The 27,382-nt window shown below is 46.6% G+C and overlaps 1 protein-coding gene across 1 annotated transcript in view; it reads left to right on the top strand.

Annotated features, from left to right (window-relative positions):
* The window catches only part of TSPAN5 (tetraspanin 5), a 183,407-nt gene that overhangs the window by 151,516 nt on the left and 4,509 nt on the right, over positions 1 to 27,382 (top strand). Inside the window, exons 3-7 of the mRNA XM_069592986.1 lie at positions 16,841 to 16,987; positions 21,412 to 21,582; positions 23,871 to 23,996; positions 26,518 to 26,565; positions 26,661 to 26,777. Of these exons, the coding sequence (XP_069449087.1) occupies positions 16,841 to 16,987; positions 21,412 to 21,582; positions 23,871 to 23,996; positions 26,518 to 26,565; positions 26,661 to 26,777 (609 nt within the window). The remainder of the gene's footprint in view (positions 1 to 16,840; positions 16,988 to 21,411; positions 21,583 to 23,870; positions 23,997 to 26,517; positions 26,566 to 26,660; positions 26,778 to 27,382) is intronic.

Here is a 27,382-nt window from a genome sequence, read left to right on the forward strand (position 1 = left end):
ATGGTTCCCTTCCTTGGATGCCCTGGCGGAGTGTGTCCACTTCTACATGGGCACCAGCATAGAATGGAGTCTTTGAGAGCTGCCTCAGATTTTAGGAGCATTCCAGGCTCTGATCTGTGGACTGAGAATCGGCTTTGTTCTGGGGTCTCTTAAGGAGGGTGTGATGTTCATTGATTGACTTGGTAGCTGCAGAGGCTGCTCCGCTGAAGCCCTTGGGGATAAGTTCTAAGCTAGACCAGGCCACTGCTGGGATGATGTTCTGAGGTGAACCGCAGCCAGCCAAGGGTGACGGCCGCGTGCACCTGCAGGGCGGCTCACACCAGCCTGTGAATCAGTAAATCCCCCCAACGGAGATGTGGTGACATTTACTTGAAAAGAAGCCCAGAGGGTAAATCCCCAAACTGGGTCACGGCTGGAAGGATCAGATTTCTTTAATAGATGGGGTTTTGCACATTTTTATGTGGAGCACAGAAACATTGGAGGCAAAAATCATTAAAAATACCAGCCTGAGATTTAGGACTAATATTACAGTTGAATATTAGACTTAATAATTAAATAATACGTTTACTCTAGCTTCCAGATCACCGTCAAGATGCAAAAGATGTATGTGTCTCCAGGGGAAACTGGTTTATGTGCAGTTTTTCAGGAATCATAGGATCTGCGAGTTTAGAAGGAACGTTAACAGTCACGTGGCATGAGTTACCTCCACAACAAGCTTGGCAGCGTCCGGCAGTAATCACCTCATCCATTCAAAGAACATTATTGAGCACACAGCATGGGGCATGGCTTGCGCTTGATTCTGGGCATGTAATTCTTCAGGGGGTGCATGTTCTAGGATGGGCGTGCATATATACATGAACTATGAGTGCTAGTTTGTTCTAGGACGGGCATGCTGATATACATAAACTACACTTCAGTCATGTCTGATGCTTGCGACCCCACGGACTGAGGCCTGCTGGGCTCCTCTGTCCATGGGATTCTCCAGGCAAGAATACTGGAGTGAGTTGCCATTTCCTCCTCCAGCGGATCTAGAAATAAAGTAATACATTGCAATTCATGCTAATTTGGAGTGTATAGAAGTTGAACAGTTCCTGGGGCAAAGCACTCACCACTTTTCTCTGGGTTCTTCTTACTGTTAGAAAGACCTTCCTCCTGCCAAATTAGAATCATGTCCTACTGGTTTTCATTCATGGAATGTAGGTCTGCCCCATTGGGACCCATTGTAAGCCCTTCTCTGTATTTAGTCCTTGGTGTGTTTCCTTGTGAGTTTCCAGGCTCTGGCGGAGGTGGGGGATCCCTCTGCCATCTTGATCTCGCTCCTCTGACCTCCCTATGGGTCCCCTTCTCCAGGGAGAGGATGTTTTAGGGGCCGTAGAGGGTATGGCCGGATCACGTCCCCTCTCTCCTGTCTGTGCTCAGTACCACTTGAGGTCACACAGTGTATCACTGAGTGGTCTCAGGTTGGTCCAGGTCCGCTGGGTTTCCTCCCTCCATCTCACATCTGGCTGATTTTCAGAGGCAGATTCAAGAGTCCAGATTGCCCCAGGTCTGTTCTACCTGTCTGTCTACCTGCAGAGATTGCTCTGGAGCTGGAAGCTCTGTGCTCCATCAACCAGCACATTCCCCACTCCACTCAGCTGGGTTTTGATCAACATCCTCGCTCAAGTCCTCCTTTTAACTCAGACCTTCCTTTAACTCCTTGCTCCAGTGCTACCTGGCAAATTCGGATTCAGTAGGTCTGGGTGTGGACACCAGGAGGCTCTGTTTTACAAGCTTCCTGTATTATTCTGATTGCAGTCAAGTATAGTTATCACTGTTAGAAGGCAGTGACATATTGAGCAGGCTGAAGACAGAACCCAGTGACATGTCACTGGAAATTTCCTTTGGGGTTGACATCATTGACTTGTGTGTGCCCTTGGGTGTCATTAGTCAAGGAGTCTCTAATCCATCTACTTGTCATTGTATCAGACTGTCTTTCTGCATCTTGTCTTTTCTCTGAACAACTAGCCTAGGACTCATATGAACCTGGCTGGCACTTTCTCATTGAACATCATTTTCTTGCCCAGGTACCCAGAAACCTTTATCAGTCAAGTGAGGACTGAGGCATGTTTAATCATTCTTCTCTTCCAGGAACACTTTGCTACTTGGCTTCCAAGATCCATCACATTCTTGGGTTTCATACCTCATTAGCAGTGCCTTCTCATACTTGTTTGCAAAGTCCAGCTTCCTCTTGAACTTCTGAATTTTGGAGAAACCCCTTGTTTCTCTTCACTCACGCTCTGGGAGTTCTCGTTCAGGCTCAAGGCCTCAAGCATCATTAATCACTGGTGTGAAGTCACTCAGTCGTGCCCTACTCTTTGCGACCCCATGGACTGTAGCCTACCAGGCTCCTCCCTCCATGGGATTCTCCAGGCAAGAGTACTGGAGTGGGTTGCCATTTCCTTCTCCAAATAATCACTGATGACTTCAAATTTACATTTGTGGTCCTGCCCTCTTCTGAACCCCAATCTCATGCCCAGTATCTCTGCTGAAAGGCCCGCCAGGCTTCTGAAGCTTTATAGCCCAGAGAAATACTCCTGATTTCTCCCCTCACACCTTCTCTTCCCAGTTGCAGGAGATGGCGGCTTGGTCCTCTTCACTTGCCTGGGTGTTCTTGACACCCTTGTCTTTTCTTCTCATACTGCATCCAGTCTGTCAGCAAACACTGTCAGGTCTGTTTGGAAACTGCACTGAGAATATGATTTCTTCCAACCACCTCCACTTCTACACACTAGTCTAAGCTGCCGCTTTTTGCCTCTGTTAGTACAGACGCCTCTGTTGTTCCCCAGCCTCTGCTCTGTGCCTCCACTCCCAGCCCTGGCCGTCTCCAAACAGCAGCCAAAGTGATTCTTTTATTCATTTTTTATTTTTATGATTACTTTCTCTGCTTTTGGCCGCACTCACAGCTTACGAGACCTTAGTTCCTTGACCAGGGTTTGAACCTGGGCCCCCAGCAGTGAAAGCGTGGACTTCTAACCACTGAACTGCCAGGGAATTCTCCAGAGTGATTCTTTCAAGCATAACGCAGAATCCTGTCTCGTCTCTACTTCAAGCCCCCCAGCGCATTTACTGTCTCACTCAAAGCTGAGTACAGTATTGTGTTATTTCTGGGTCCTCCTTTCCCATGCTACACTCCCGCCCCTGGGGCGCTCCCGCCCGTGCTCCTCCACCATCTCGGATGGACCTGCCACCCCGGGGCCTTTGTGCCACTCATCCCCTGCGAGGTGCGCTCTTCGCCAGAGGTCTGCACAGCTGCTTGCCTCTGCTTCCTGGTCTCTGCTGCAGGGCCACCTTCGTCTGTGGGCCTCCCTGGCCTATTTGAAGCAGCCACTCTCACGCTAGTCCTGGCCCCTTTCCCCACTTCCGTGTGCTTTTCCCCCACTCTGTGTTGTAAAAGGACTTACCACTCACACAGTTTTTTTTCCCCCTAAACAGGGACTTCTGTTTACTGCTACACTCTAGTGCTTAGAATGTTAGCTGACACGTAATAGACATTCAAGAAGCCTGCTCGTGGGAGAATGAATGCGCAAAGGGAAGATGAAAGCATTCTTTTCAGCCCTGGCTCTATCATTCAGACCCTAGTAAGCATATTATCAGTTCGTACAGCCTAGAAGGAAGTAAAGTGATATGCGGTTTCTGGTATCTGATATGGTAGGGGTTCATTCAGTGTTAGAAACAGCAGATTTCTAACATCCAGAGGAAAAAAAATTATTTCTAGCATGTAAGTGGTAATCTGTGTATGATTGTCTTGACTTCAGAAGAATTGGGGATATCTTCCCTTTTCCGTTTTGCCCAGTGTTTATACCTTTTCCCTGCTTTGTGCAGGATTTTATGCAATTTGAGTTCCCCCATCCAGATTGAACCCTGGGCCCTCGGCAATGAGAGCGAGGAGTCCTAACCACTGGGCAGCCAGGGAATTCCCATGGTAATGCTTTTGACTTAATTCTTAGGTAGGGGCAAGAGGCTGGGTGATAGATCGCTGACAGTCGTAAGTAGGGCTGCTGCCCCCAACACTGTTGAGTGCAAGGGGGAGACTCGGCTTTTCCAAGTGGGAAAAGTGGGTTTCCCTGGTCCTCAGTGTGAGCTTTTGGCTCCTCCTGCGCCTCCTGCCACCGCTCACACAGCACCAGCCTTCTGGGTGGAGGGTGAACCTGGCCTGGCTTGTCTGACCTGGAAGCTCCTTGAGAAGCCTGTCTTCTTCAGCCCATTATGCCCAGGTCTAGCTGGGTGCCTCCTGCATCTTGGATGCCGGGTGCTCAGGACCACGTGAATGAGAATGTCGGGAGAGCTGTGTACATTGTTGCAGACCCCACGGGGTCTCCTTCCTGAGTCCCCTGTCTCGTCTGTCACTGCCCTCTCCTGGCCTGGCAGGAGGGAGCTGGGGCACAGGGCTGACCCTGGCAGGCAGACTGGCCATGAGAGGAGCTCTCTAGTCTTTATCAGCTTTCTCCCAGGCTGTCCTGGGGACAAGGGTGAGTCTTTTTCCTGGAGGCCTTCCCCCTGACCACTATCTGTAATGCCAGTCTCACTTCAGAACTCACTGGTTGCTGCCTGTCACGATTGTACAGAAGGCTCAACTTGGAAGAACTTTCCCAATTTTCCCAGGAAGGAAAAGTTAGACGAGGAGATTCAGTGATTCAAACAATTCATAATGGTGGTGGTCAAGGTAGCCAGAGGGAAGTGGTAGGTGGAAGCGGTTACCCAGGCAACTTAAAGAGAAAAATGCTTGCCTCCCCTGAGAAAGTACTTGAAGGAGACATTTCTGAGATGCCGAGAATACTTTTGAAGGCTTCATTTCATGGACTGAAATGTACGTTTGCATCTCGTTCTCAATTGTCCATGTGATCCCCACAGGTTCTCTGTTGCCGTTGAAAATCTGCAAACTGACCAGCTTTTGTTGAGTACCTGGAAAGCCAGCCTGTGCTCTGAGGTGCTGTAACCAGTATGCTTAGCAGAGGCATGAAATACGTTAGGGGAAAAACCCTTAATTTTTCTCTTTTTGTATGTCCCTGTAAACTTTTTTGCAGAGAAATTTATCAGGAATGAAAATTCAGGTGGATCAAAAATTGAGTGTCTTTGTTGTCCACCCTCAGATACCACAGTCCTACCCCAGGTCAGGAAGATGCCCTGGGGGAAGAAATGACATCCCACTCCAATATTCTTGCCTGGAGAAATCCCATGGACAGAGGAGCCTGGTGACTGCAGTCCACAGAGTCGCACAGAGTTGGACATAACTGAAGCGACTTAGCACACACACATTCTCATTTTAGGCACCAGTCCAGGCCCAGTTTTTAGAAATGAAAATACTAGTCAGTCATGTCCGACTCTTTGCAACCCCATGGACTGGTGCCCCCCTCTGTCCATGGAATTCTCCAGACAAGAATAGTGGAGTGGGTTGCCATTTCCTTCTCCAGGGAATCTTCCCAACCCAGGGATTAAACCCGGGTCTCCTGCACTGTAGGCGGATTCTTTACCATGTGAGCCACCAGGGAAGCCCAGTTATTAGACAGGGCTGGATAAAAATTGAAACCCCAAACCTCACTTCGCTTTAAAATGTTTGCCTTGCCTGGCACAGTCAACCTTGGGCCCCTGGAGAGAGGAAGGGGTGAGGCCTTTGCCCCCTGTTTCCTCCTGTCCCCCCTCCCTGATCCCCCAGAGGTTTCTCTCCCACTTCCTGCCAGGGCAGAAACGGCGGTGCAGCTTTGCTCTCTGACCCTGGCAGGTGGTAAAGGGGATGGTGCCTTGGCCCTTTTAAAGTTTCCCCAAGAGTCCCTCTGCCTTGCAGTTCCCCTCTGCTCGGTGGGCATCCCTGTTCTAGGTGGCCACCCAGTACCCCTGCCTAGACCTTGTGTCTCCGAGCTTCCTCAGGGATCCTCTTGAAACTTCCTTACTAGGTTTTGGATGAAAAGAAATCTGCTCCCTTATCTAGGAAGTGGAGTCACACAACACAGCAATTGCTTTCTCCAGAGAAATCGCATTCTATAACCCAGCCCCTCATCCCCTTGCTTTCACTGAGGTGTGCAAAAGAAGGAAGTTCTTTGCTTCGTGGTGTGTGTGTCTGTGTGTGCACACACAGTAGGAGGTCATCTCCTATTCATTTGGGTTTTCAGATCATGACCAGTAAAGTGTGAGATAAGACTATCGTATTTTTCTTAACATTTTAGAGACAGGTATACGTTTCCCAGGTGGTACTAGTGGTAAAGAACCTGCCTGCCAATGCAGGAGACATAAGAGACTTGGGTTTGATCCCTGGTCAGAAAGAGCCCCTGGAGAAGGGCACGGCAACCCACTCCAGTATTTATGCTTGGAGAACCCGTGGACAGAGGAGCCTGATGGGCTACAGTCCATAGTGTTGCAAGGACTTGGACGCAACTGAAGGACTTAGCACGCATGCACGCACATATGATGTTACATTGGAAACAAGAACAGTCTTGCCCACTGCTGCTTTTTCTCTTTAGACAGTAGAGCATCGTGGTTGGAACACTGCTCTGGGCTCAAACCCCTGCTCTGCCACTTTCTCACCTGGGTCACCTGGCAAGTTACTCCATCTCTGGGTCTGTGTCCTGCCTGGGAAAATAGTCGTACCTGGAAAGTTAACTGTGAGGGGGAAATTATCCAGGTAGCTCTGAGCCTGGCAGAGTCAGTGCTCAGTCTGTAGCCCTTACATGGCTTTCATCCCACAATTCAGTATCACCACAGGACCTCCCAGCAGCTTCCTTAGCCTCTACCTGCTGCCCAAGGAGTGAGCTTTCTGAATTCACGTGTGACCCTCCTCTGCTCAGAATGCCTTCAGAGTCAAACCCAGCCATGCTCCACCAGCCTCTGTCTCCTCTCACCACTTGTGACAGTCACACGTACACCCCGTGGTGGGCCAGGTCCTGCCACTTTGTCTCTGCCCTTGCTGACATGACCTCCTGCCCCTCCTGTGTACACTCACGTAACACACACTAATACCTCTGCCCAGAACCCTCCTACTAACCTGTCCCCCCTCTAGACTAGCTCCTGAGGGTGTCCCCATACGTTCACTCTGAATATCCATGACTTGCACAGTACCTGGCACCTCTCAGATGATTCCCAGGAAACTGTTTGCTCAGGAACTGAATGAGTTGTGCATCTCTGAAGCTCTAGGATACAGTGATCACCTACCATTACATTACACTTTCATTTGTTGTTTGGGGTTTGTTTTGGTTTTTTTTTTTGCTTTAGTTGCAGGGACACTGTGATCAGAGCCTTTATTACATATTTCAGTTTAAACTTTTTACTTAGGAATATTCTGGATATGTTTCTTATCTTCTGCACATGGACATGAAATACCTGGAGAGTGTCTCGGAACATGCTGGGTTTTTGAAAAATGACACTTTTGCAGGTGGCTGTGTTTCCTTGTTCGAAGAGGCAGTTGCTCTACCCAGGTGGTGGTGGTGGTGGTTTCCTGGCCTGAGCACGGTACCAGCGAGGGCACCACATGGCTGACCTCCCCATCGGAGGCTCGGTTGCAGGATATTCTGGAGCCCTGAGAGATGACTGTCTCTCTTCTTCTTTCTCACCACAAAAGCAGGTCATGGCCATTTTTTTATCTTTAAGAGAGGATTACTTGAATCTCACCATGACCTTTTCTGACAAGAAAAATACGGGAAACCACATGTCTTGAAAGCGTCTGGTCTTCCTTTAACCTCGTGTCTCTTTGCCAGGCTGTGAGTTATGCTGCCCTGCGCCCTTTCATCTCCCTGAACTGCTCAGTCCCAGCAAGCTCCTGTCTCTCTACATCCTCTCCCTGGATTCTGTAGCAGTTGCTTAGCCAGACGGGGGTTCTGGGGTGTGCAGAGCAACTTGTCCTTAACATCTGTAGAGGATCTCTGATGACTTGTTGGGGGCAGGTGGCCCTGTGGCCCAGCTTGGACTTCCTGTGGTCATTGTCACCAGCTTTCCAGGACCACCCCCTCCAAGTGGCTCATTTTCTTGAAACTGTCCTGTCTTGGCATTCTTTCTCAAGTAGGGAAATGCTGCTCCCTCTCTTATTCTAGGAAAACTGGTGCCCGTTTCACCCAGTGAAGTGTAGAGAGGGGTGGGCAAGGCGGGATGCAGGATCATAAATTTCAAAGGGGCCCATCTGGCCTGGCTGTGCCTGCACATACCATTGGCTTGTCTCTCTGTTTCTCATCCAGCCGCTGGAAGGAATGTGCTCGTGTATGCCAAAGCAGAAGAGTCCCAGACCTTAGGGGCTTATTGATGCTATTTTTGCTCTTTTTTTTTTTTTTTTTGCTGCGTGAGTTGAGAGAAAAGAAAGTGAAGCTTGCCAGGTGGCACACACAGGCTGCTCTGCGCTGCTGGGGAAAACCACAGGTACTCCTGAGGTTTATGGGTTTGAAACCCTCCTGGAGCTTTGCTTGCATGTTCATATCTGCACATGTGTAGAAACCTCTTACTGGAAGAAACAGTAACACTCAGAACATAGTCCTTGATTGCAGAACCCTGGAAAGAAATGACTTAAATTCCAGAGATTATTGAATGCATGAGGTGCTGAGGAGATGGAAGTTGGAGGGAAGATGGGCTGGTTTTTCACATCCTGACTGAGACATACCAGCGTCTTCTCAGGTGGTGCTAGTGGTAAAGAACCCACCTGCCAAGGCAGGAGATGTAAGAGAGAGGAGTTCGATCCTGGGGTAGGGAAGTTCCCTTGGAGGAAGACACGGCAACCCACTCCAGTGTTCTTGCCTGGAGAACCCCTGGATGGAGGAGCCTGATGGGCTACAGTCCACGGAGTCGCACAGAGTCGGACACAGCTGCAGTGACTGAGCGCACGCACACAGACATACCAGGCCGATCAGACCCCTGACGGATGAGCCCTCACAGGGATGGGGACGTGGTTTAGGAACGAAAGTCACCCGGGAGCCGTGACTCTCTGGTGCCCAGGGTGCCTGGCCGGGTTTCTAAGCGGCGGCGGTGCCCCGGCCTGGTTGAGGTGTGTAATCTCGGCCGCGTGGCGGCTGACCTGCACCCGGCTGCTTCTCTCTGCTCTCTCCTCTGCTTCACCGCTTCTTTGTGCTCTTGGCTCCCACCCGCTCGTGGCTTCTGCTTACTCCTGACCTCTCTCTCCCTTCTGCCTTTACTCTGAGTGCCTTTCAGGTGACTTCCCATTTCTCGAGAAAGAAGGTTGACTGGCAGGTCAGTTCCTCCCACCTCCTTAAGACATCATCCTACGTGGGCATGGCTTTCTTGGAAGTGGGTCAGGCAGGCCAAGTGCCAGAGCAAAATAGATTTCTCTCCAAAGCTGTTGGTTAGAGGCCCCTCCAGCATGCTTCTATAGCAGCGGTCCCCGACATTTTGGGCACCAGGGACCGGTCTCATGGAAGACAGTTTTTCCATGGGATGGGCTGGGGCCAGGGGATGGTGTGATTCAGGCAGTAGTGCGGTGATGGCGGAGTGGCACAAGGAAGCTTTGCTTGCTTGCTTCTTGCTGTGTGGTCCCGGTTCCTGACAGGCCGTGAGCCAGGGACTCTGTTCTGTAGCATCCGCTGTTATCCTCTTGGTCCAGTTTAGTAGTGATGAAATGATGATGCTGATCAACTTTGATTGAATTCTTATTATTTGCCAAAGATGTAGCCTAATATTTGAATTTACTTGGATTATTTTCTATATCCTCATAGTAACCTTATGATGTAGGGTACCATTTCACAGGTGTGGAAATTGAGGCTTAGGCAGGTTTGGTACCTGAACCAAGATCACTCAGGTAGTAAGTAGTGTAACTGAAATTCAAGACAACGTAGTCTCCTACGTAGTCATCCTCTCTGTCTGTCCTACATTTTACCCTTGTCTGTTGTTCAGTTGCCAAGTCGTGTCCAACTATTTGTGACCCCATGGGCTGCAGCACGTCAGGATTGCCTGTCTTTCACCATCTCCTGGAGTTTGCTCACGTTCATGTCCATTGCATCAGTGATGCCATCCAGCCATCTCATCCTCTGAGGCCCTCTTCTCCTTCTTATGTCTTTCCCAGCATCAGGATCTTTTCCAAGGAGTCAGTTCTTCACATCAGGTGGCCAAAGTATTAGAGCTTTAGCTTCAGCATCATTCCTTCCAATGAATATGCAGGACTGGTTTCCTTTAGGATTGACTGGTTTGAGCTTCTTGTTGTCCAGGGGACTCTGAGGAGTATTCTCCAGCACCACAGTTCGAAAGCATCAATTCTATGGTGCTCAGCCTTCTTTATGGTCCAACTCTCACATCCATACATGACTACTGGAAAGAACATAGCCTTGACTTTACAGACCTTTGTTGGCAAAGTGATGTCTTTGCTTTTTAACACACTGTCTAGGTCTGTCATAGCTCTTGTCTGAAGTGAAAGTAGCTCAGTCGTGTCTGACTCTGTGATCCCATGGATTATACAGTCCATGGAATTTTCCAAGCCAGAATACTGGAGTGGGTTGCCATTTCCTTCTCCAGGGGATCTTCCCAACCCAGGGATCGAACCCAGCTCTTGTCTATAGACTACCCTTTTTTCTGGATTCCAGGGGAGATTGCAGGTGAGCCAGGGAGCTTGAGTACAGGGTGGTTTGTGCAGAAGGAGACTGGAATGCTCTCTGCCACACCCTAGAGCAGGCTGGTATGAGTGGCTGGAATTTCAGTCTCCCTTGTAGGACTTCCCTGGTGGCTCAGACGGTAAAGCGTCTGTCTACAGTGTGGGAGACCTGGGTTCGAGCCCTGGGTTGGGAAGATCCCCTGGAGAAGGGAATGGCAATCCACTCCAGGACTATTGCCTGGAAAATCCCATGGACAGAGGAGCCTGGTAGGCTGCAGGCCATGGGGTCTCAAAGAGTAGGACACAACTGAGCAACTTTACTTTCCTTCTTTCACTTTGTATGGTGACAGATGTACATCAGTACATTTCTTGTTTGTTGACTCTCTAAACTTCTGCTATAATGATATTGCCTCAGCTGTGTTCCATTAATGTATCTTATTTCTTAGACACCTATTGGTCCCGCTGGTTAGTTCTGCAAGATACTGTCTAGTACTTCGGGGATAGTGGAAATCTCTTTTCACTGGTGAATCATCACTTGAAAGCTCCAGATTGATACACCAAGAGCTAGGTGTCTTATAGCCAATTTGTGCACTGGCTGATTTGCTGAAAGTATTTGTTTCAACTTTTTTAATTGGCTGCTGTTCATTTTGTCTTTATAGCAGCACTTTGTTATGGTCAATTTGTTTTTGCTTCTGCTGCAGCAATAGCTGTAGACTTGGAGATGACTGAGAGTCACAAGAATATAGACACAGGTATAGATAGTATGGGCTTCCCCGATAGCTCAGTTGGTAAAGAATCCGCTGGCAATGCAGGAAACCCCGGTTTGATTCCTGGGTTGGGAAGATCCATTGGAGAAGGGATAGGCTACCCACTCAAGTATTCTTGGGCTTCCCTTGTGGCTCAGCTGGTAAAGAATCCACCTGCAATGGGGGAGATCTGGGTTTGTTCGATCCCCGGGTTGGGAAGATCCCCTGGAGAAGGGAAAGGCTACCCACTCCAGTATTCTGGCCTGGAGAATTCCATGGACCATATAGTCCACAGGGTTGCAAAGAGTCAGACACGATGGAGCGACGTTCACATTCACATAGATAGTATGAATATGAAGAATTCTTTTGAATGCTCATTTACACTAATTTTTCTTAATATAATCTTAATACATTAACAGGCTTCCCAGTTGGTGCAGGTGGTATAGAACCCACCTACCAATGCAGGAGGCGTAAGAGAGAGGGGTTCAGTCTCTGGGTTGGCAAGATTCCCTGGAGGAGGACTTGGCACCACACTCCAGTATTCTTGCCTGGAGAATCCCTTGGACAGAGATTTGCAGAGTCTGACATGACTGAAGTGACTTAGCATGCATGCAGTGTATTAACAAAGAATATGTATATAGGGAATCCGCCTATATTCTTGAGACTGCAGTATTTGAATATATTCTTCTTGGGACCTGCAGTCTTGGTCTCTGGCTTTCTCTCTCATTCTGCCTCTTTCCTTTCCTGTCTTTGCCGCTGCTGTTCAGATTTTCACCTTCACATCAGCCATCACAAACGACTAAAGGAGCAAGTACATGCAGACAACTACTCTGCTTCTCACCCATTTATCCTTATGCCAATTAGATCCCACTTCAGCGAATATTTTCTGAGCTTACACACAAAATCTAGTGCCCTTGATGTCTTTGACTCCCAGGGCTTTGCTGCAGGATACACACAGGAGGAAGAGCTGGACTTCCTAGTGGGGTGCACATGCAGGCTGTGTGTGGTGTTCTCACATCAGCAGTAGTCTGGGGTGCAAAGGAGGGCGGCCAGGTAACATTTTGTATCAGTTTATTTTTTTCAATAAGTTTGAGTTTTAAAAAGTTGTTATTTGAACCCAAGGACGGAACACTCAAGTCAATATGGAGAACTAGAGCTGAAATCATGTCCGGATTGTTGGTGACATAGACAAAACCTAAACGTTCCTTCCATAACTGCTTGTTTCATAAATGATGCTGACTTGATAGTGAGTCAACATGAATGAGACTATTTACACTGACTCAGTTGCTGTGTGGACTGGAAATATCAACTAGCTGAGGAAAGGTATCCTTAAATCTAACACCTTCCCATCCCACCTCCCGTCTGTTCCTCACTCCACCCCCAACACTTTTTTCCAGTGTAAATTGGGAGCTTTAGTTTTTGTGTTTTTTTTAAATGAAAATTCAAATGTATAAATTTTATTTCTTTTTTTTCCTTTTTTTTTAAAAATTGAAGGATAATTATAATACTGTGTTGGTTTCTGCCAAACATCAACTTGAACTAGCCAACCATAGGTATACCTATGTCCCCTTCCTCTTGAACCTCCCTCCCACCTCCTACCCCATCCTGTCCCTCTAGGCTGTCAAGAGCCCCAGTTTGAGTTCCCTGCATCATACAGCAAATTCCCACTGGCTATCTATTTTACGCATGTTAGTGTGTATGTTTCCATGCTGCTCCAGAGAGCCTTAGTTTTGGTGGTGCTTGTGTGTGTGTGTGTGTGTCTGTGTATGTAGCCATACATGCAGCGATAAAGCACAGTGTTTTCAGTGCTTTGTTTTGTTGTGTGGAGCTCCTCAGGTACAAATCGGCTCCAGATAGAACCCGTTTGTGCAGTCATGGAGTCTAAGGATCCTGAGTGACTTGCAGAACTCATGGTCAGGCCAGGATCGAATAGCAGCAGTATTTCTCTCCCTACTCTCATTACCCGTTTCTCGCTGCAGACTGACTTTCTCTGCAAAGTGAAAAACACACAGCACGGGGCTCCAGAGTTGAACCTTTTATAGCTTCAGCCACTAGAGACAGATATTTATTCTAAATCCTGGGGTTGAGAAAGGGGAATTTCAGGCTTTCTCTCACCCAGAGAACTCTTGAGTAGCTCATGGAGTGGGTTTGGGAAGAGTGAACCTTTACAAGGAGGAGGAGGCCCTGTTCCCAGAAGAACAGGGCGGTGCCCTCTTCTAGGTTCCTCGAAGCCTAGGTGTCTGCTGCCGGCGGGCTTCCACATTCCTGAGGACTTACCACGAATCTGAATGTCTATTTTAAATCCCTTGGCTGACTTAACTGTAATCTTAGATTTTTTTTTTTTCCCTTCCGGCGGCTTGTTAACTACAAGCTTGAATTATAATTATTCTTCAGCTGGCATGTTCTAGCACTTCTTACTCATTTGTCAAATTGAGCTTAACACAATCAAAAAGTCCAGGGAAAGACCCCGTCTTTAAGACAGCGGGAGGCTGAGCTGCCCGCGGCCCATCATTTCTGTAATCCTCGGCCTTTGTGGCCACGATTCAGATCAGCTCCCCTTCGGTCGCTCTGTGTCGTTAGGAGCGGTGCGACTGCTCTTTAGTGACTATTTGGAGGCATTGCACAGGTGGAAAAGTCTTTTTTACTTGTCTCCATTCAGGTAAGCCATCCTAATCCTAAGGAAAAGAAAACTGGGCGTTGACTGCCGCACTTTGTGTTTTAAGATTTGAGTCAGTTTCCAGCAGATAACTACCTGGAATTCATTGAAAATAAAGTTCTTGGTTGTCTTTTCTGTCCTTTGCAGAATTTTATTTCCTCCATGCTCTCAGTATCTGGCTCCAGCCCTGTCTTTGGCCACAATGTAGGATTAAATGAGTAGGATCTGCAGTCCAGCTTGGGCCCCAAATGATTGTTGTTTCCATGGAAACAGTTGAAGGCCTCTCAATTAAAACTGCCCCTGCAGGCTGGGGAATCTAAAAGTATGGAAATGAGTTTGTCTGAGAAGCCAAATTCTCATATTCCAAATTAAACCCAGAGAGGACAGTGCCCCAGGAATCCACTGACAGTTGGGATCGCACTTTTTTTTGCCTTTAAGGGAGGGAATGTCTTGGTATTTCAGGCCCAGGTGTATGTATGTGTATATGTGTGTGTTGGGTTGCTTGTTTTGCTGAATTCCCCAGATAACTGTCCTTGTTATCCACGGAGCTCTTTGTGAAAGCCATGGATCACCAAAGAGAGTTTGGGAACAATCTGATCTTTGCTCAGACTCTAGTGTGAATCACAAACAACAAGCCCATTAAACATGGATGAAATCATAGAATGGTCTTAAAGTTGGAAGGAACCTAAAGGTCAGTAAGTCCCTATTTCCCCTTCACTTGAGAATCCCTCCTGGAGTCCTACTGACGGAGGTTCCCAGCTTTGACTCCCCCATGAGGGGAAACACCCCCATGAAGGGAAGCCCTCGTTTCTCAGCCAGCCTTCTCCAACCCATGACTGGAGACTTGCTGGCATTAGAAAGGTCTCTTTATGCTGGAACTGACATCTCTTCCTGTCTCTTCTAGTCTTGGTGCCAGGTAAATTGAATCTACTTCTCCCATAATTAAGTTGACTTTATAAAGTGTAAGAATGTTATCACATAGCCCCAAAGCCCTCTCCTTTCCTGGCTGAGTGGGTCTGAAACATCAGGACCTGAAGTATTAACACTTACGTTCATAGGCATTTTGAGGGGAGAGGTTGATTTCTCCCCATTGCGTGACCCGTACCACTTACTGTCACTTAGATTTTGTCTGACTTCTCTAGCAGTTTTTTCCCCTCTCAGCATCGTTTGTGTGGGTGGACAATTGGTTATGGTATTTCTGTGTTTTCCTTTTTCCCTGTGGAGTACTCACAGGTCAGAACTTGGAACTCTAAGAAACACAAGATTGGATCAAACCATTGGTCTATGCAGTTTCATGAAGGGTGTGGTTGCCTTGTATGATGTCACCCCAGACATTAGTGAATACACCCTACATTCCTAAGTGTTTAATAATCTCTCAGCCCTTCATTTGAGACTTTATTTAAACTCTGGCCTTCTTCATAAGGTTTAATTGAACATTGGAAGAGTCCTTTATGCCTCATGTATACTATTATTACATTCTATTATTGTCCTTAAGGTGATCCCTGCCCACCCCCACCCCCCCAAGAAACAAAAACCTTACAAATTCTCTTGTTCAACGTTGCTGCAACTTTAAAATGGGTTAAAACATCAAAACCCTAAACTCCAGTGTTGATTAGTGCTGACTGAGAAGTGCTGGGAAGCAAATAAATAGCTTCCATTTGGTAGACAAGGATTATTGAAGTAGGTATCCTGTTCTGGTTCTAAAAAAATCAATAGCTGTGAGACCTTCAGCAAGCCACCAGACCTCTCTGTTTCCATTTTCTTCAAGTATAAAAGGAGATGATTGCTTCCTATTCTTCCAGGTTGTTGGGAATGCTTTGAAAACAAATTGTTTAATTTTAAAGGCTTTATTGCAAACTATATCATGGTACTCGGGGTATTTTGAGAGCTCAGAACAAATTTAATAAGAAAAAACATATTGATGATATTGGATATTTAAGACTCATAGACTTCCACAGTTTCAAAATAACAGCTGGCCTCTGTAAGAATGAATATTAAATATATACCTTCCATTATAAAGAAAAAAAATCTCGTATAATTTCTAACATAGATTCTGGGTGGTATTTGATATGATATCACACTTAAGGAATAAAAGACTTCAGTAAAGAAGTGGTATTATTTGTGGAGACATGAAATTACTCTGGGTTCTTTTGGCAGGAGAATAAACAGGTTGCAAGCTGGGGAATAACCTCTGATTTTTAAGTCATTTAAGTCCCAGTCCTTAAAAAAGGGGGGGAGTAAGGAAATACCCTAGCAACTCAACATGGGCAGCCTATCAGTACAAATCACTCAAGTGGGCTTTGGGGATATGAGCTTGATGGGATCTCCTGAAAGTTCAAGGGCAGGCCTGAGATGAGTTTTTCCCTGGAAAACTTTTAGAGTCTTGGGGCTGGGGCTGGCTGCCATGTTAGCTTTAAGACTGCAGCTCTACCCTTATTTTCCTGAGAAATGCCAAGGGCTCGGAGCTGGCTCTGGTCTGGCAGCTGCATGCCCCGGGGCTTTAAGGATGACTCCTTTTGGGTGTTGAAAGGTGTTTTTCCTACACATCTGGCTTTTACTCAAGACCACTTGTATTTGGAGATACGGAAAGCAAAGGTAACAACCGTATCTTTTCCATACAGGGTCTAGTGACAGTTTCTTGGGATCATGTCTTCGCTTTATATAGTTTTATCAAAAATATGAACCCATCTAGACCTTGGAAAGAAAGTAGTTTTTCTTCTCTTTTTCTTTTCTCTGTTTTGTAGTGTTTCTTGACGTGATGTGATGTGATCAGATCCCCTGTGAAGGTTTTCCTGGGGTGGGGCAGAGAGAGACCACGGCAATCATTTTTTCATACTGGAAAACTGACCCTGCCTCCTGATGCCCTGTTGTGTGTCTGTCCAACAGGGAGTTCTGTCCAACATCTCTTCCATCACCGACCTCGGCGGCTTTGACCCGGTTTGGCTCTTCCTCGTGGTGGGAGGAGTGATGTTCATCCTGGGATTTGCTGGGTGCATTGGAGCTCTGCGAGAAAACACTTTCCTTCTCAAGTTTGTAAGTATCATACTCCACTTACACACCGAGAGCCAGACCCTCATCTCACATCAGGAGGACACCCTGTCGAGGCAGGAGTGAGCCACAACCAAAGGCACTGGGAATACTGTGGCCTGGGTAATGCTTCTCTTTTAGGAGAGCACTTTGGATACCCAGCACCACCCTCCTCTACCCGTGTGCCTGCGTGCTAAGTTACTAAGCTGTGTTTGACTCTTCGCGACCCTGTGGACTGTAGCCTCCAGGCTCCTCTGTCCATGGGATTCTCCAGGCAAGAATACTGTGAGTGGGTTGCCATGCCCTTCTCCAGGGGATTTTCTGGACCCAGAGGTTGAACCCATGTCTCTTATGTCTCTTGCATTGGTGGGTGGGTTCTTTATCACTAGCACCACCTGGGAAGCTCCCTCTACCCGTGGCTCCTTAGTAACATCAGCACCACCATGGAGGTTTTGTACATAGATATCACAAGTTTGCAGTCCAGCCCCGAAAGTAGCTTTAGGACTAAAGTAGGCCTGTATACGTATCTAGTTTTCTTCTTTTGGGTGATTTTTGCCCCCTCTTTTAAGCACATAGTCAGTAGAAAGCTGACTGACTTTCAGGTGGTCGGTTCAGAGAAGCCAGACATAAACACAGTGGTTGTGACCTGTCCAGATTAAATCTGTTAAACAGTAGGTTCTGGTGACTATAGAGAAACAGTAAACGCACACTTCCTGTGTTCTCTGCTAGTGCAAGGGCTGCCTTTGTGTGACCAGCATAATTTTTCGATTGCTTATAGGATATTTGGTGTGATCTGTTAGCATGAATATTTTTGGAGGAGTTTGACTCAGGGGTAGATAAGTATTAAAAGTCAAGAATGAAAAGAAAAAACCTCTTCCTTTGGAGATTTCTTCCATAGGAGATCAAAATGGTATGTGCTTCCCTGTGTGTCTCTGAAGTCAGTTTGGTAGGTGTAGTCAGTGGTCAGGAGTGTACCTGTCTATCCGGAGCTTGGCATTCTGGTGGGTGTCTGTCTTATGGCACAACAGCATCCACGTTCCTCTTCAAGAACAGAAAAATGAATTTAAATTTAAAAAAACAAAAAACAAAAAAAACCCCAAAAAACCACCTTTCCATGATGAGGGGAGACCGTGGGACTTGGAGAGATCTGCACTGGTGTTCCAGCCGCTGTCCCTGGCTCCTCCGCTCCATCTGCTGACGCAGCATCGTCTAGGGACATGCTCACCTAAAACAAGAGCATCAGCTGGAGCTGGGCCCAACAGCCATGCTGCCTGAGACTCCCATCTTAGCACTTTCACCACGTTGCCTCTGGCATCTTTTCTTGAATTTCCCTAAGAAAAGCAGACTCAGTTTCATCATCTGTGCCCCCAGGCTAACTCTTTTTGAATTTCCGCGCCTCTGCCTCAGACAAGGTTCTGGAAGCTGTTTAACTTGAAAGTTCATATAACTCATGCTCACAGGGAAAAGCAAGGATTGCTTGGTCCTGTGTACAATTTAATGAGCGCTTGGTTCTCTGTTCTTAATATGTAGGTCTGTGTTGCAAGTAAAGACTATTCCTGCAATGTGAGAGAGCTGGGTTCAATCCCTGGGTTGGGAAGATCCACTGGAGAAGGAAATGGCAACCCACTCTAGTATTCTTGGCTGGAGAATCCCTGTGGACAGAAGGACCTGGCGGGCTACAATCCATGGGGTCGCAGACAGTCAGACGTGAACTGAGCGACTAATCACAGCACAACCACATGTTGCAAATAGTTTCACACACACACACTTTATTCCCCACCTAGTCTTCATATCTGGCGTCCTCAGGAGAGTTTTGTCCCTGATTGTGACCTACCAACCCACCAGTCTTCTTGACATGAGATAATTCTAAATATTTGAGCTCACCTCACTCAGCTTTTCTATAGCCTCAGTGGCCTCAGATCATACTTACTGCTGGCCACTGTTTTATCAGTGTTCGTCTCCTTTTCCCCTTTAATGTGATTTACTTGCATATGGTTTACTTTATAAGGGTTGTATCTTTAGTAGATGTGATGATTTTTGTAGTTGAAGACACTAGAGTTAACTGAACGGACAGAAATACATACACTTCTCTAGATTAGCATCTGAATTTACGAAGTCCCACATTGAAAATGAAAAGAATTGTGTAGTTTCTTGTTTTTTGTTTTTTTTTTTTAAGACTTGGAGAATATTTTAAATGCCCTCTCTCTCCACTTAGTACAATCAAAACTGGCCTAGAATATGCTTTGAGCGGGAGCTGTGACAGAAGTAGGAAGTAAATATCAACACAGCTCCAAACAGCCTCAAAGGTTGGATGCCAGAAGGCTAAGAGAACTGCTGAGGGAAATCCAGGAGCTGGGAGTGGAGCTTCCTGGTTGACTGAGGCCCTGAGATGAAGCCTGTGCGTCAGTCTCTGCCCCATAGGAAATGGGGGAAATTAGCTCACGGCATCTGAGGGAGGCAGATTTCTGCCAAATACTTGAGAATTTTATTTGGACTCAATTTCTGATTATGTACAATGTGATTCATTATGGGAAAGCATACCAGAGTGACTGGAAAGTGAGCTTACCTCTATGATGGAGGCAAGGACAGACATCTGATTAATACCTTTGCATGGCCTCTGGTTTGCCTGTACACACCTGTGCACCAGCTATGGTTTTTCTCATCCCTATAGTGTGTTATCTGTTATATTTACATGTGTAGAGTACTCCCCGATAAAGGAGGGAGTCGTTTTATGTGGTGGGGTAGGCACTGTGTGAAAAAGTGATGGATTTTTTTCCTCTCTTTTTTCTAGATTGAGGAAAGCTTACTTTGAAATTATTGGTACTACTGACGACTGTTAAGAGCTGTTTAGATTCCTTTTCTGGTGAACTCACCAAGGACCGATAGCCAGGAGCTCTGTGGAACCTGAGGGGCTGAGCTAGAAGGCCTAGAACTGTGGCCTAAACCGTGGGGTCCTAGACTTTGGCAGGCCCTTCTTTCTTCCTTTGAAACCCTCCATCCCCTCCCTCTTGCCCCTCCTCCAAGCATTTTGGATAAACACTGTCTAATGTGGAAAGACCTGGCCCCACGGTCCTCTGCGACCCCCAACCCCAATCACAGAAGACTGTGGGCTCTTTGGGGGCAGGGCTGTGGTCCTACCTGCCCTTGACTCTGCAAGGCCCACCCAGGCCAGGGCCTGCGCTCTCGGGGGCCATTCAGTAGATGTTTGTTAAATTTAAAAAAGCATTTTTTTTTAATTTTTGTAAGCAAATTACGACACTGTCTTTGCACCCCTCGCCAGTGTGTTTTCCTCTCCTGAGCGCCTTGCTGTCTGCTCGCTGAATGCAGACACAGCGGCAGCTTTTGCGCCTTTGCCCCTTAGCCACTCAGTGAGTGGCAGGAGCCCAGCAGAACGGGTGGCCCCAGTGTTACCCTCTCTTTCCTTGTCACCAGAAGTTTACCCTCTGGTCCTTTACAGCTTCATTTCTCATAATCCGTTTGAGTGAAATAGTTTGCAAAGGGTGAGAATGTGGGGGTGGGAAGAGGCGGAAAGAAGCATGGGCGTGAGCGGGATTTAGATATGACTAAGATGAGGCACTTCTGGGTGTTTTAGATGAAAGGGAAATTTCTCCAGATTTATGGGCAATGACCGTGTATCCTGTGGTCTCCAGCCTTCCTCTTAAATTCTTATTGTCTACGTCAGCCGGAAGTCTTCCTCTGGCTGTGTGTTGATGTTATTTAAAATATCACGAGCCTGGTGCTTCACAAGGGAAGGCTGGCATGGCTCGCATTCCCAAGAAAGTGCTCAAGCCAGTGGTTTCATTTTATTTTCATGATGGGAAATTTTGTTCGTGTCACAGCTTACCTCCTCCCGACCCCCTACTCCCCACCAACTTCCTCTTTGACCTCTTCATCTAAGATGAACACATCTCCTCTTTTACCCTAGTAGCAGGTGCAAAGGGGAATTAAAAAAATGATGTCCTGAATCCAGAAAAGGAATATATTGCATCCAGAATCAAGGCCACAGTAGCAAATGACAGACAGTCTTAAAAAAATTGGGATAATTTATCTTTCAACATTACAAAAGCTTACCAGAGGTAGGGGCAGGTCATCGTTCAAGCGTCTGACAAGTGCATTAATCAGGAGAAACTCATTAGGTGTTAATGTGGGTCTAATGAGAAATTCCTATTATCCATATTTGCTTATGGGCTTTGTTGGTTAATTACCAAAATGGAACACCAGAGCCCCAAAAATGTGATTATGAAATGATTTTTAGAAATTCTTTTTTGGAGTGTAATACTCTATTAATGAATCTTAAGAAATTGAAGGTTATCTGCTTTGGGCATGGGTAATAACCCAGTATAATTACAAACCTTTTTAGAAGAAACCATTTAACTATATATGACCAAAAATAGCACTTATAACTGTTCTCTCTGTGTCTTTTGTTTTAGTTTTCTGTGTTCCTGGGAATTATTTTCTTCCTGGAGCTCACTGCTGGGGTTCTGGCATTTGTTTTCAAAGACTGGATCAAAGACCAGCTGTATTTCTTTATAAACAACAACATCAGAGCATACAGGGATGACATAGATTTGCAGAACCTCATAGACTTCACCCAGGAATATGTAAGTTTAAATGTGGCTTATTTTCAGGTTGAAAGCCTTCTTGGAAGGATGAACCCAATGAATGTTCCTCCTGGCTTCTGCGTCTGCCAGTTGCAACCTACCTCTGACTCTTCTGCATGTTTTTTTTTTTATTTGTTCGCTTGTTTTCTAACTTGCTGTATAACTTACATGATTTGTATTCTAATGGGAAATGTCTGATTTTTCACTTATTCAGTTTCTACTAAGAACAAGGAAGAAAACTCTTAGGCAAAGAGGCTATCATCAAGGGTGCTCACTCCTGTCAACATTTGAAGACTCTTGTTTTGCTATAGGTTTACCCTCTCTTTTGGCGGAGGGGAGGTTAAATGTGGATTTTTTCTATTCTTGGTCCCCTTCCTGGTCATTCCCCATGCTTCATATCTCATAATAATGTACTTAGCGATAGAATATTTATCCACCAAGTTCCTAAAATTATGCCTATCCGAATACCTGAAACTGAAAACTGAGAAACTTCTAAGCCTTGGTGACTTGTCACGAGTGAGTAATCTATAGAGTAGAGCTGCCTCCCATTCTAGTTTCTCAACGTGTCTGTGAGACGGTGGCCTCTGTGGTGCAAATGAGGCGGCAGGTGCCCTGTTCCACTCAAAATGCAACATGGTATAAACAGGGAACCAGAAGACACACAGCAAGTGCCAAAATCGCATCAGCTAAGGGACCTTGGGCTAAAAGGACCTTGAGCTGTTTCCCTAAGAGTAAAATGGAAATAATAGTAGCCACTGTTTAACTCATGGGGACATTCTGACACTAATAAGAGGTACACAGGTTTATATTAGGCTTCAGGTGTTATTGTCCTGCAAACTGACAGCCTTTACCTGCATGCACTGAAAAGCTAGATAGGCAGAGCAGACCTGATCAGCTGTGTCCATTGACATTCATGTATGTGTCGTGTATGTGGTGGAACTGGAGGCCAGACAGAAACTCGGTGGGCCAGTGGTTGTCTCTTGGCTGGCTGGTTTTCCAGAGTGAGCTGGATCCCTTTGATAAAGGGAGGAGAGGGCTGTGTTGGCGCTTGCCGTGGGGGAGGCCCCCTGCCCTGATAGGCACTCAGAAGTGAGCTGAATTGTGCTGGTTTTGTTTTATGATGCAATGACTGTCCCGGAGCCTGCTGTCCCTCAGGTGTGAAATTAAGCCCTGATTCATTTCCTCAGCAGACTTGACTGTTTTGTTGGGTCATAATGGATGCAAGCTCACACCTTGCCAAGTATTATTGCTGACTAGTTTGCATGACAGATCTGATGGAGCTTTGTAGGCCAACTGGAGATGTACAACCCAAGCCTTCGGAGGATCCAATGAGCTGGAAGAACATGCGGATACACGTTCTCTTGAAATGCTGTCTGCTTTATATTGGAATTCTGTTATTTCATGTGATTTCACTTTTCTCTCTTGGATTTTAATAATTTGAAGTAGCTATTGATCTTGAAACCCTTACGATGGTCAAGGCTTGATGTTTATTTAACTCAGAGAAGTCGAACTGGGCCAGCATGGGGGAGTGTCAGAGGGACTTTTGATGGAGCCTCCCTGGAATCTAGCCTTAAGACTCACTGAATTTAACAGCTTGTTTTATTATATTTTAACTGATTGCAGTTTTTAGGTTGAAAATCTAAATCCATGCTCTTGTTTTTAAAAATTCAGAATAGAAACAGATGCAGAAGAAAAAGTATGCCTTTCAAACTTGGGGGGTGGTAATGGATATGTTCACTATCTTGCTTGCAATGATGCTTTTATGATGTATAAGTATGTGAAAACGTACCAAGTTATACACTTTAAATATGTGCGTTTTATTGTATGTCGATTCTATCTCAGTAAAATAGATAAAAACTGTGTAGAGATGGAAATTTTAAAAAGAAGTAAACCCATGGATCTCCTACCACAACCCCAGTTGCCTCCTTCAGACACTGCTGCTGCTTGCTGTCCTTCTAGAGTGTTCCTTCATGGACTTGAACCAAACAGACTTTGCTCTGACTGGGCCCTGCTTGTACAATCCTTCCCTGCCCTTTCTCCACCTCCCACCATGGGTCCTGTGGCTTTTTTGGTCATCACCAGCACAGACTTATACTACACACCTTCAGCCTTAACTCAGAAGCTTTTACGGTGGCCCTTTAGGTTCATCTTGGTTTAAAAGTAAAATTCTGGGCCAGAGAGAAGGTTAGAGCTGGCAGAAGCTGGGTGTGGGTCATTCTGCCAGGTGGAGCGTAGGCACCTGGTCGCCGCCAAGTTGAGATGTTCTAATTCTCTCCTGTTTGCTCTAGTGGCAGTGCTGTGGGGCTTTTGGAGCTGATGATTGGAACCTAAATATTTACTTCAATTGCACAGATTCCAATGCAAGTCGAGAGCGATGCGGCGTGCCCTTCTCCTGCTGTACTAAAGACCCCGCGGTAAGTGACTGCCAGAAACCCGCTGGCCGCGCGTCACACCGACAGTGTGTATGGGATGAGCGGTTTCTTTTTTTTCTGGAAACCTCTTCGTACCCACCTATTCCTAATTGTAACTCCTCTTGCAGGGGGTGGGGCGTTAGAGCTCAGATCATCTCAATAGGAGTAATCATATATATATATATATATATCTATATATATATCTATATATATATATGTGTTAGTTGCTCAGTCGTGTTCAACTCATGCCCAACATTAATTTAGTGGTGCATGCTGGTTCCTGTTCTAAGCCTGTGTGCGTGTTGGCTCATTTCACTTTGGAACTTTCCCGCTGGCAGATACTACCATTATCTTCCCTTTTCAGGTGAAATCAAGGCCCATGGAGTTTAAGTAGCTTTCCCAGGTTCGCACTGCTGGCGAGCAATGGGGCCGAGCCTAAACTCAGGCAGCTGCCCATATTGCCTGTATTCCTTCCTCACGAGAAGGATGGGCTTGTACGGAAGCACTGCGTTGCTTGGGGTTAGTAACCCTTTTCTTGCTGACTCAGCTCTGAAGCAGTCCTAGGAATAGGAGAGGAGTCTGAGACAAGCGAGCACGAGACCACTGCAGGAAGACTGTGGCTGCCCACACTCTTGGCCAGAATGGTGACAGTCACTGCAGTTTGTATTTTAGGAAAAATTATAAAACCTGTCCACAAGCCACCCTCTTTACTGTGGGTTTGATTGTATTTTGAGTCAAATTATTTGTCTGGTATGGTGAATGTGTCCCAGTCTAGTCAGACTCTGCAACCCCATGGACTGTAGCCCCCCAGGCTCCTCGATCCATGGAATTCTCCACGCAAGGATACTGGAGTGGGTTGCCATTCCCTTCCCCAGGAGATCTTCCCAGCCCAGGGATTGAACCCAGACCTCCCTCATTGCAGGCAGATTCTTTTGTCTGAGCCATCAGGGAAGTCTGATACATAGTATGGCTTAAAGTGCAGCTCCCCAGCTGTATATAAAAGCCAGAATTGAAGGTTAGAACAGTAAATGTGAGAGAGAAGGTGCCCTTGGCCTTTCCTTGCTCCTCAGCCTCTCTCTGACCGGTCAACCCCCCGGTGTCTTCCCCCAGACCCACCCTTCCCTACAAGGGACAGGGCCACATGAGTGCTGATTTCAGTGGCTGGTTCTCCCCTGCAAGGTGGGTGGTGCGGGGCTCTTTAAAAGGGGCCATTGCTCATCTGTAAAAACACTGAATTATTATGCTATGCCCCTGAAGCTAATATAATATTGTAAATCAACTATCCTTCAATTTAAAAAATGAAAAAAGAGAGAGAAGGGGACAGTGGTCTCAGGTAGCAAAGGAGAACTTCCCTAGGCTCAGCCTGGGCTGTTCTCTTTGTCTGAAGGAGACTGAGAATCGATGAGGACTGCGCTCTGGACCCTCCCCTGGAAAGCCAGCCTTCCTCACCAGCTCACTTCTCCTTTCCCCTGGGAGGACTGGGAGGCAAGAGCGCACCCAGCACAGAGCCCAGGGCGCCCGCCCGCCCAGGCAGCAGGCACAGCTGCACTCTGTCTGTCTCCTGCCTCTGCCCTGAGTGAATATTCCAGCAGAATTCTGAAGATTCTCAGAAGATGCCACCCCCACCTTTCAATTGCAGATCCTTTGGGACGAGATGTCGCATTCCATAAATGCTAAGCTAGTAAAATCCACCGCATGCCCTGCCGAGGAGACGCATAAACAAACCTGAAACAGCAGAACCCACATCTCTTCTCAGGCCTGTGAGGTGTCGGAGCGCCTATCCACACACGTGTGGTCAGGGCATTGCTTTTAATTATCAGAATTACTTGTTCTCGTGGAAAAACCATTTAAACAATACACAAGTGTATGTATTGTATCTTAGACACTTGGTCATGTTTGACACTTGTGACCCCATGGACTGTAGCCCGCCAAGCTTCTCTGTCCATGGAATTTTCCCGGCAAGAATAGCCTGGAAAAATGGAGTGAGCTGACATTCCCTTCTCCAGGGAATCTTCCTGTCTCAGGGATCAACCCTTGGTCTCCTGCATTGCAGGTAGATTCTTTACTGTCTGAGCCACCAGAGAAGCAAGTATACTAGTATATAGATTCAAAAATAGAATTCCCCACTGGAGAGCATAAGTGGAGACAATCATTATGAAAGTCACTAGAAGAAACTTTTAACCGTGGTTTTTGTCTGTCTCCAGTTCCCTAAACCCATAAGCTTCTTGAGGTTATCAACTTTGAGTTCAGAGACTCCCACATAATGGAATTGCTAGTCTTTCTGATATTTCCTGAGTCTCAGTTTTCCTCATTTGGAAAGGAAGGAATATTTAATACCTCCTGAGGATGGTTATAATAATTCTATGGAATTTTGTGTGAAAGTGTTTAACATGGTGCCTGGGACGTCTGTGTGCCCAAATAAACATTTTGTAACCAACATTTAGCAGGGATCGTCTGCTGACCGTGGATGGACTTTCTGTCTGACAAGAGTGAGTTTCAGTTTTCTCTTTCTTTTCTCCACCAGGAAGATGTCATCAACACTCAGTGTGGCTATGATGCCAGGCAAAAACCAGTAAGTGGAATCCCATCTTGTCGCTTAGCATGAAGGGTGTTGGAGGAGCTTTTGAGTTCGCGTGGTGACGCTGTGCTCTCCTTTCCTCTGTGAAGGAAGTTGATCAGCAGATCGTAATCTACACGAAAGGCTGTGTGCCCCAGTTTGAGAAGTGGTTGCAGGACAACCTAACCATTGTGGCTGGCATTTTCATAGGCATTGCCTTGCTGCAGGTAAGGTGGCTGTCCCGGAGATGGTGCCCTGGGGGAGCCCTCACCAGGACAGGGGCTTTGCTCTAGTCCCTGCACATCACAGTTGTTAAGACACCTCAGAGGGCTGGGGAACACACCTCAACTCTATTTGGTTTGTATTTTGTTAAGGCTGTGATGTTAGATGCTACCATCCTGAAAGACTTTAGGGAACTGTTCTTCCTTTACAAGATGGAAAAATTGCTGGGGTCACTAATTGCCTACTGGCTTTCCAGCGTTTCCATGGGGTTAGTGATGTGGCATTGTGACAGCTGATCAGACAGGAATGGTCAGATGGAGAGCCTTGCCCAGTGGCCCAGGCTAAGGCTTTTTGGAGTTTCTCAGACACTCTGTGCTCCTTTCTCTCTCTGGATCATCTTTCCAAAGTGCTGGGAAGGAAAGGGAGCACCCACTTTTCCTCCTGGGAAGCCCCAAGAACTGGGTTTTTCTTTTTGTGGAGATGTGATACTTTCAACAGAGAGGGTCACAAATGAGGCACAATGATTGAAAGAAATTAAAGAAGACCTGAATAAATGGAACGTCATCCATTGTCACAGATTGGAAGATTTAATATTGTGAAGGTGGCAATA

The sequence above is a fragment of the Ovis canadensis genome, chromosome 6 (genome assembly GCF_042477335.2).
Source record: "Ovis canadensis isolate MfBH-ARS-UI-01 breed Bighorn chromosome 6, ARS-UI_OviCan_v2, whole genome shotgun sequence".
Lineage (NCBI taxonomy): Eukaryota > Metazoa > Chordata > Mammalia > Artiodactyla > Bovidae > Ovis > Ovis canadensis.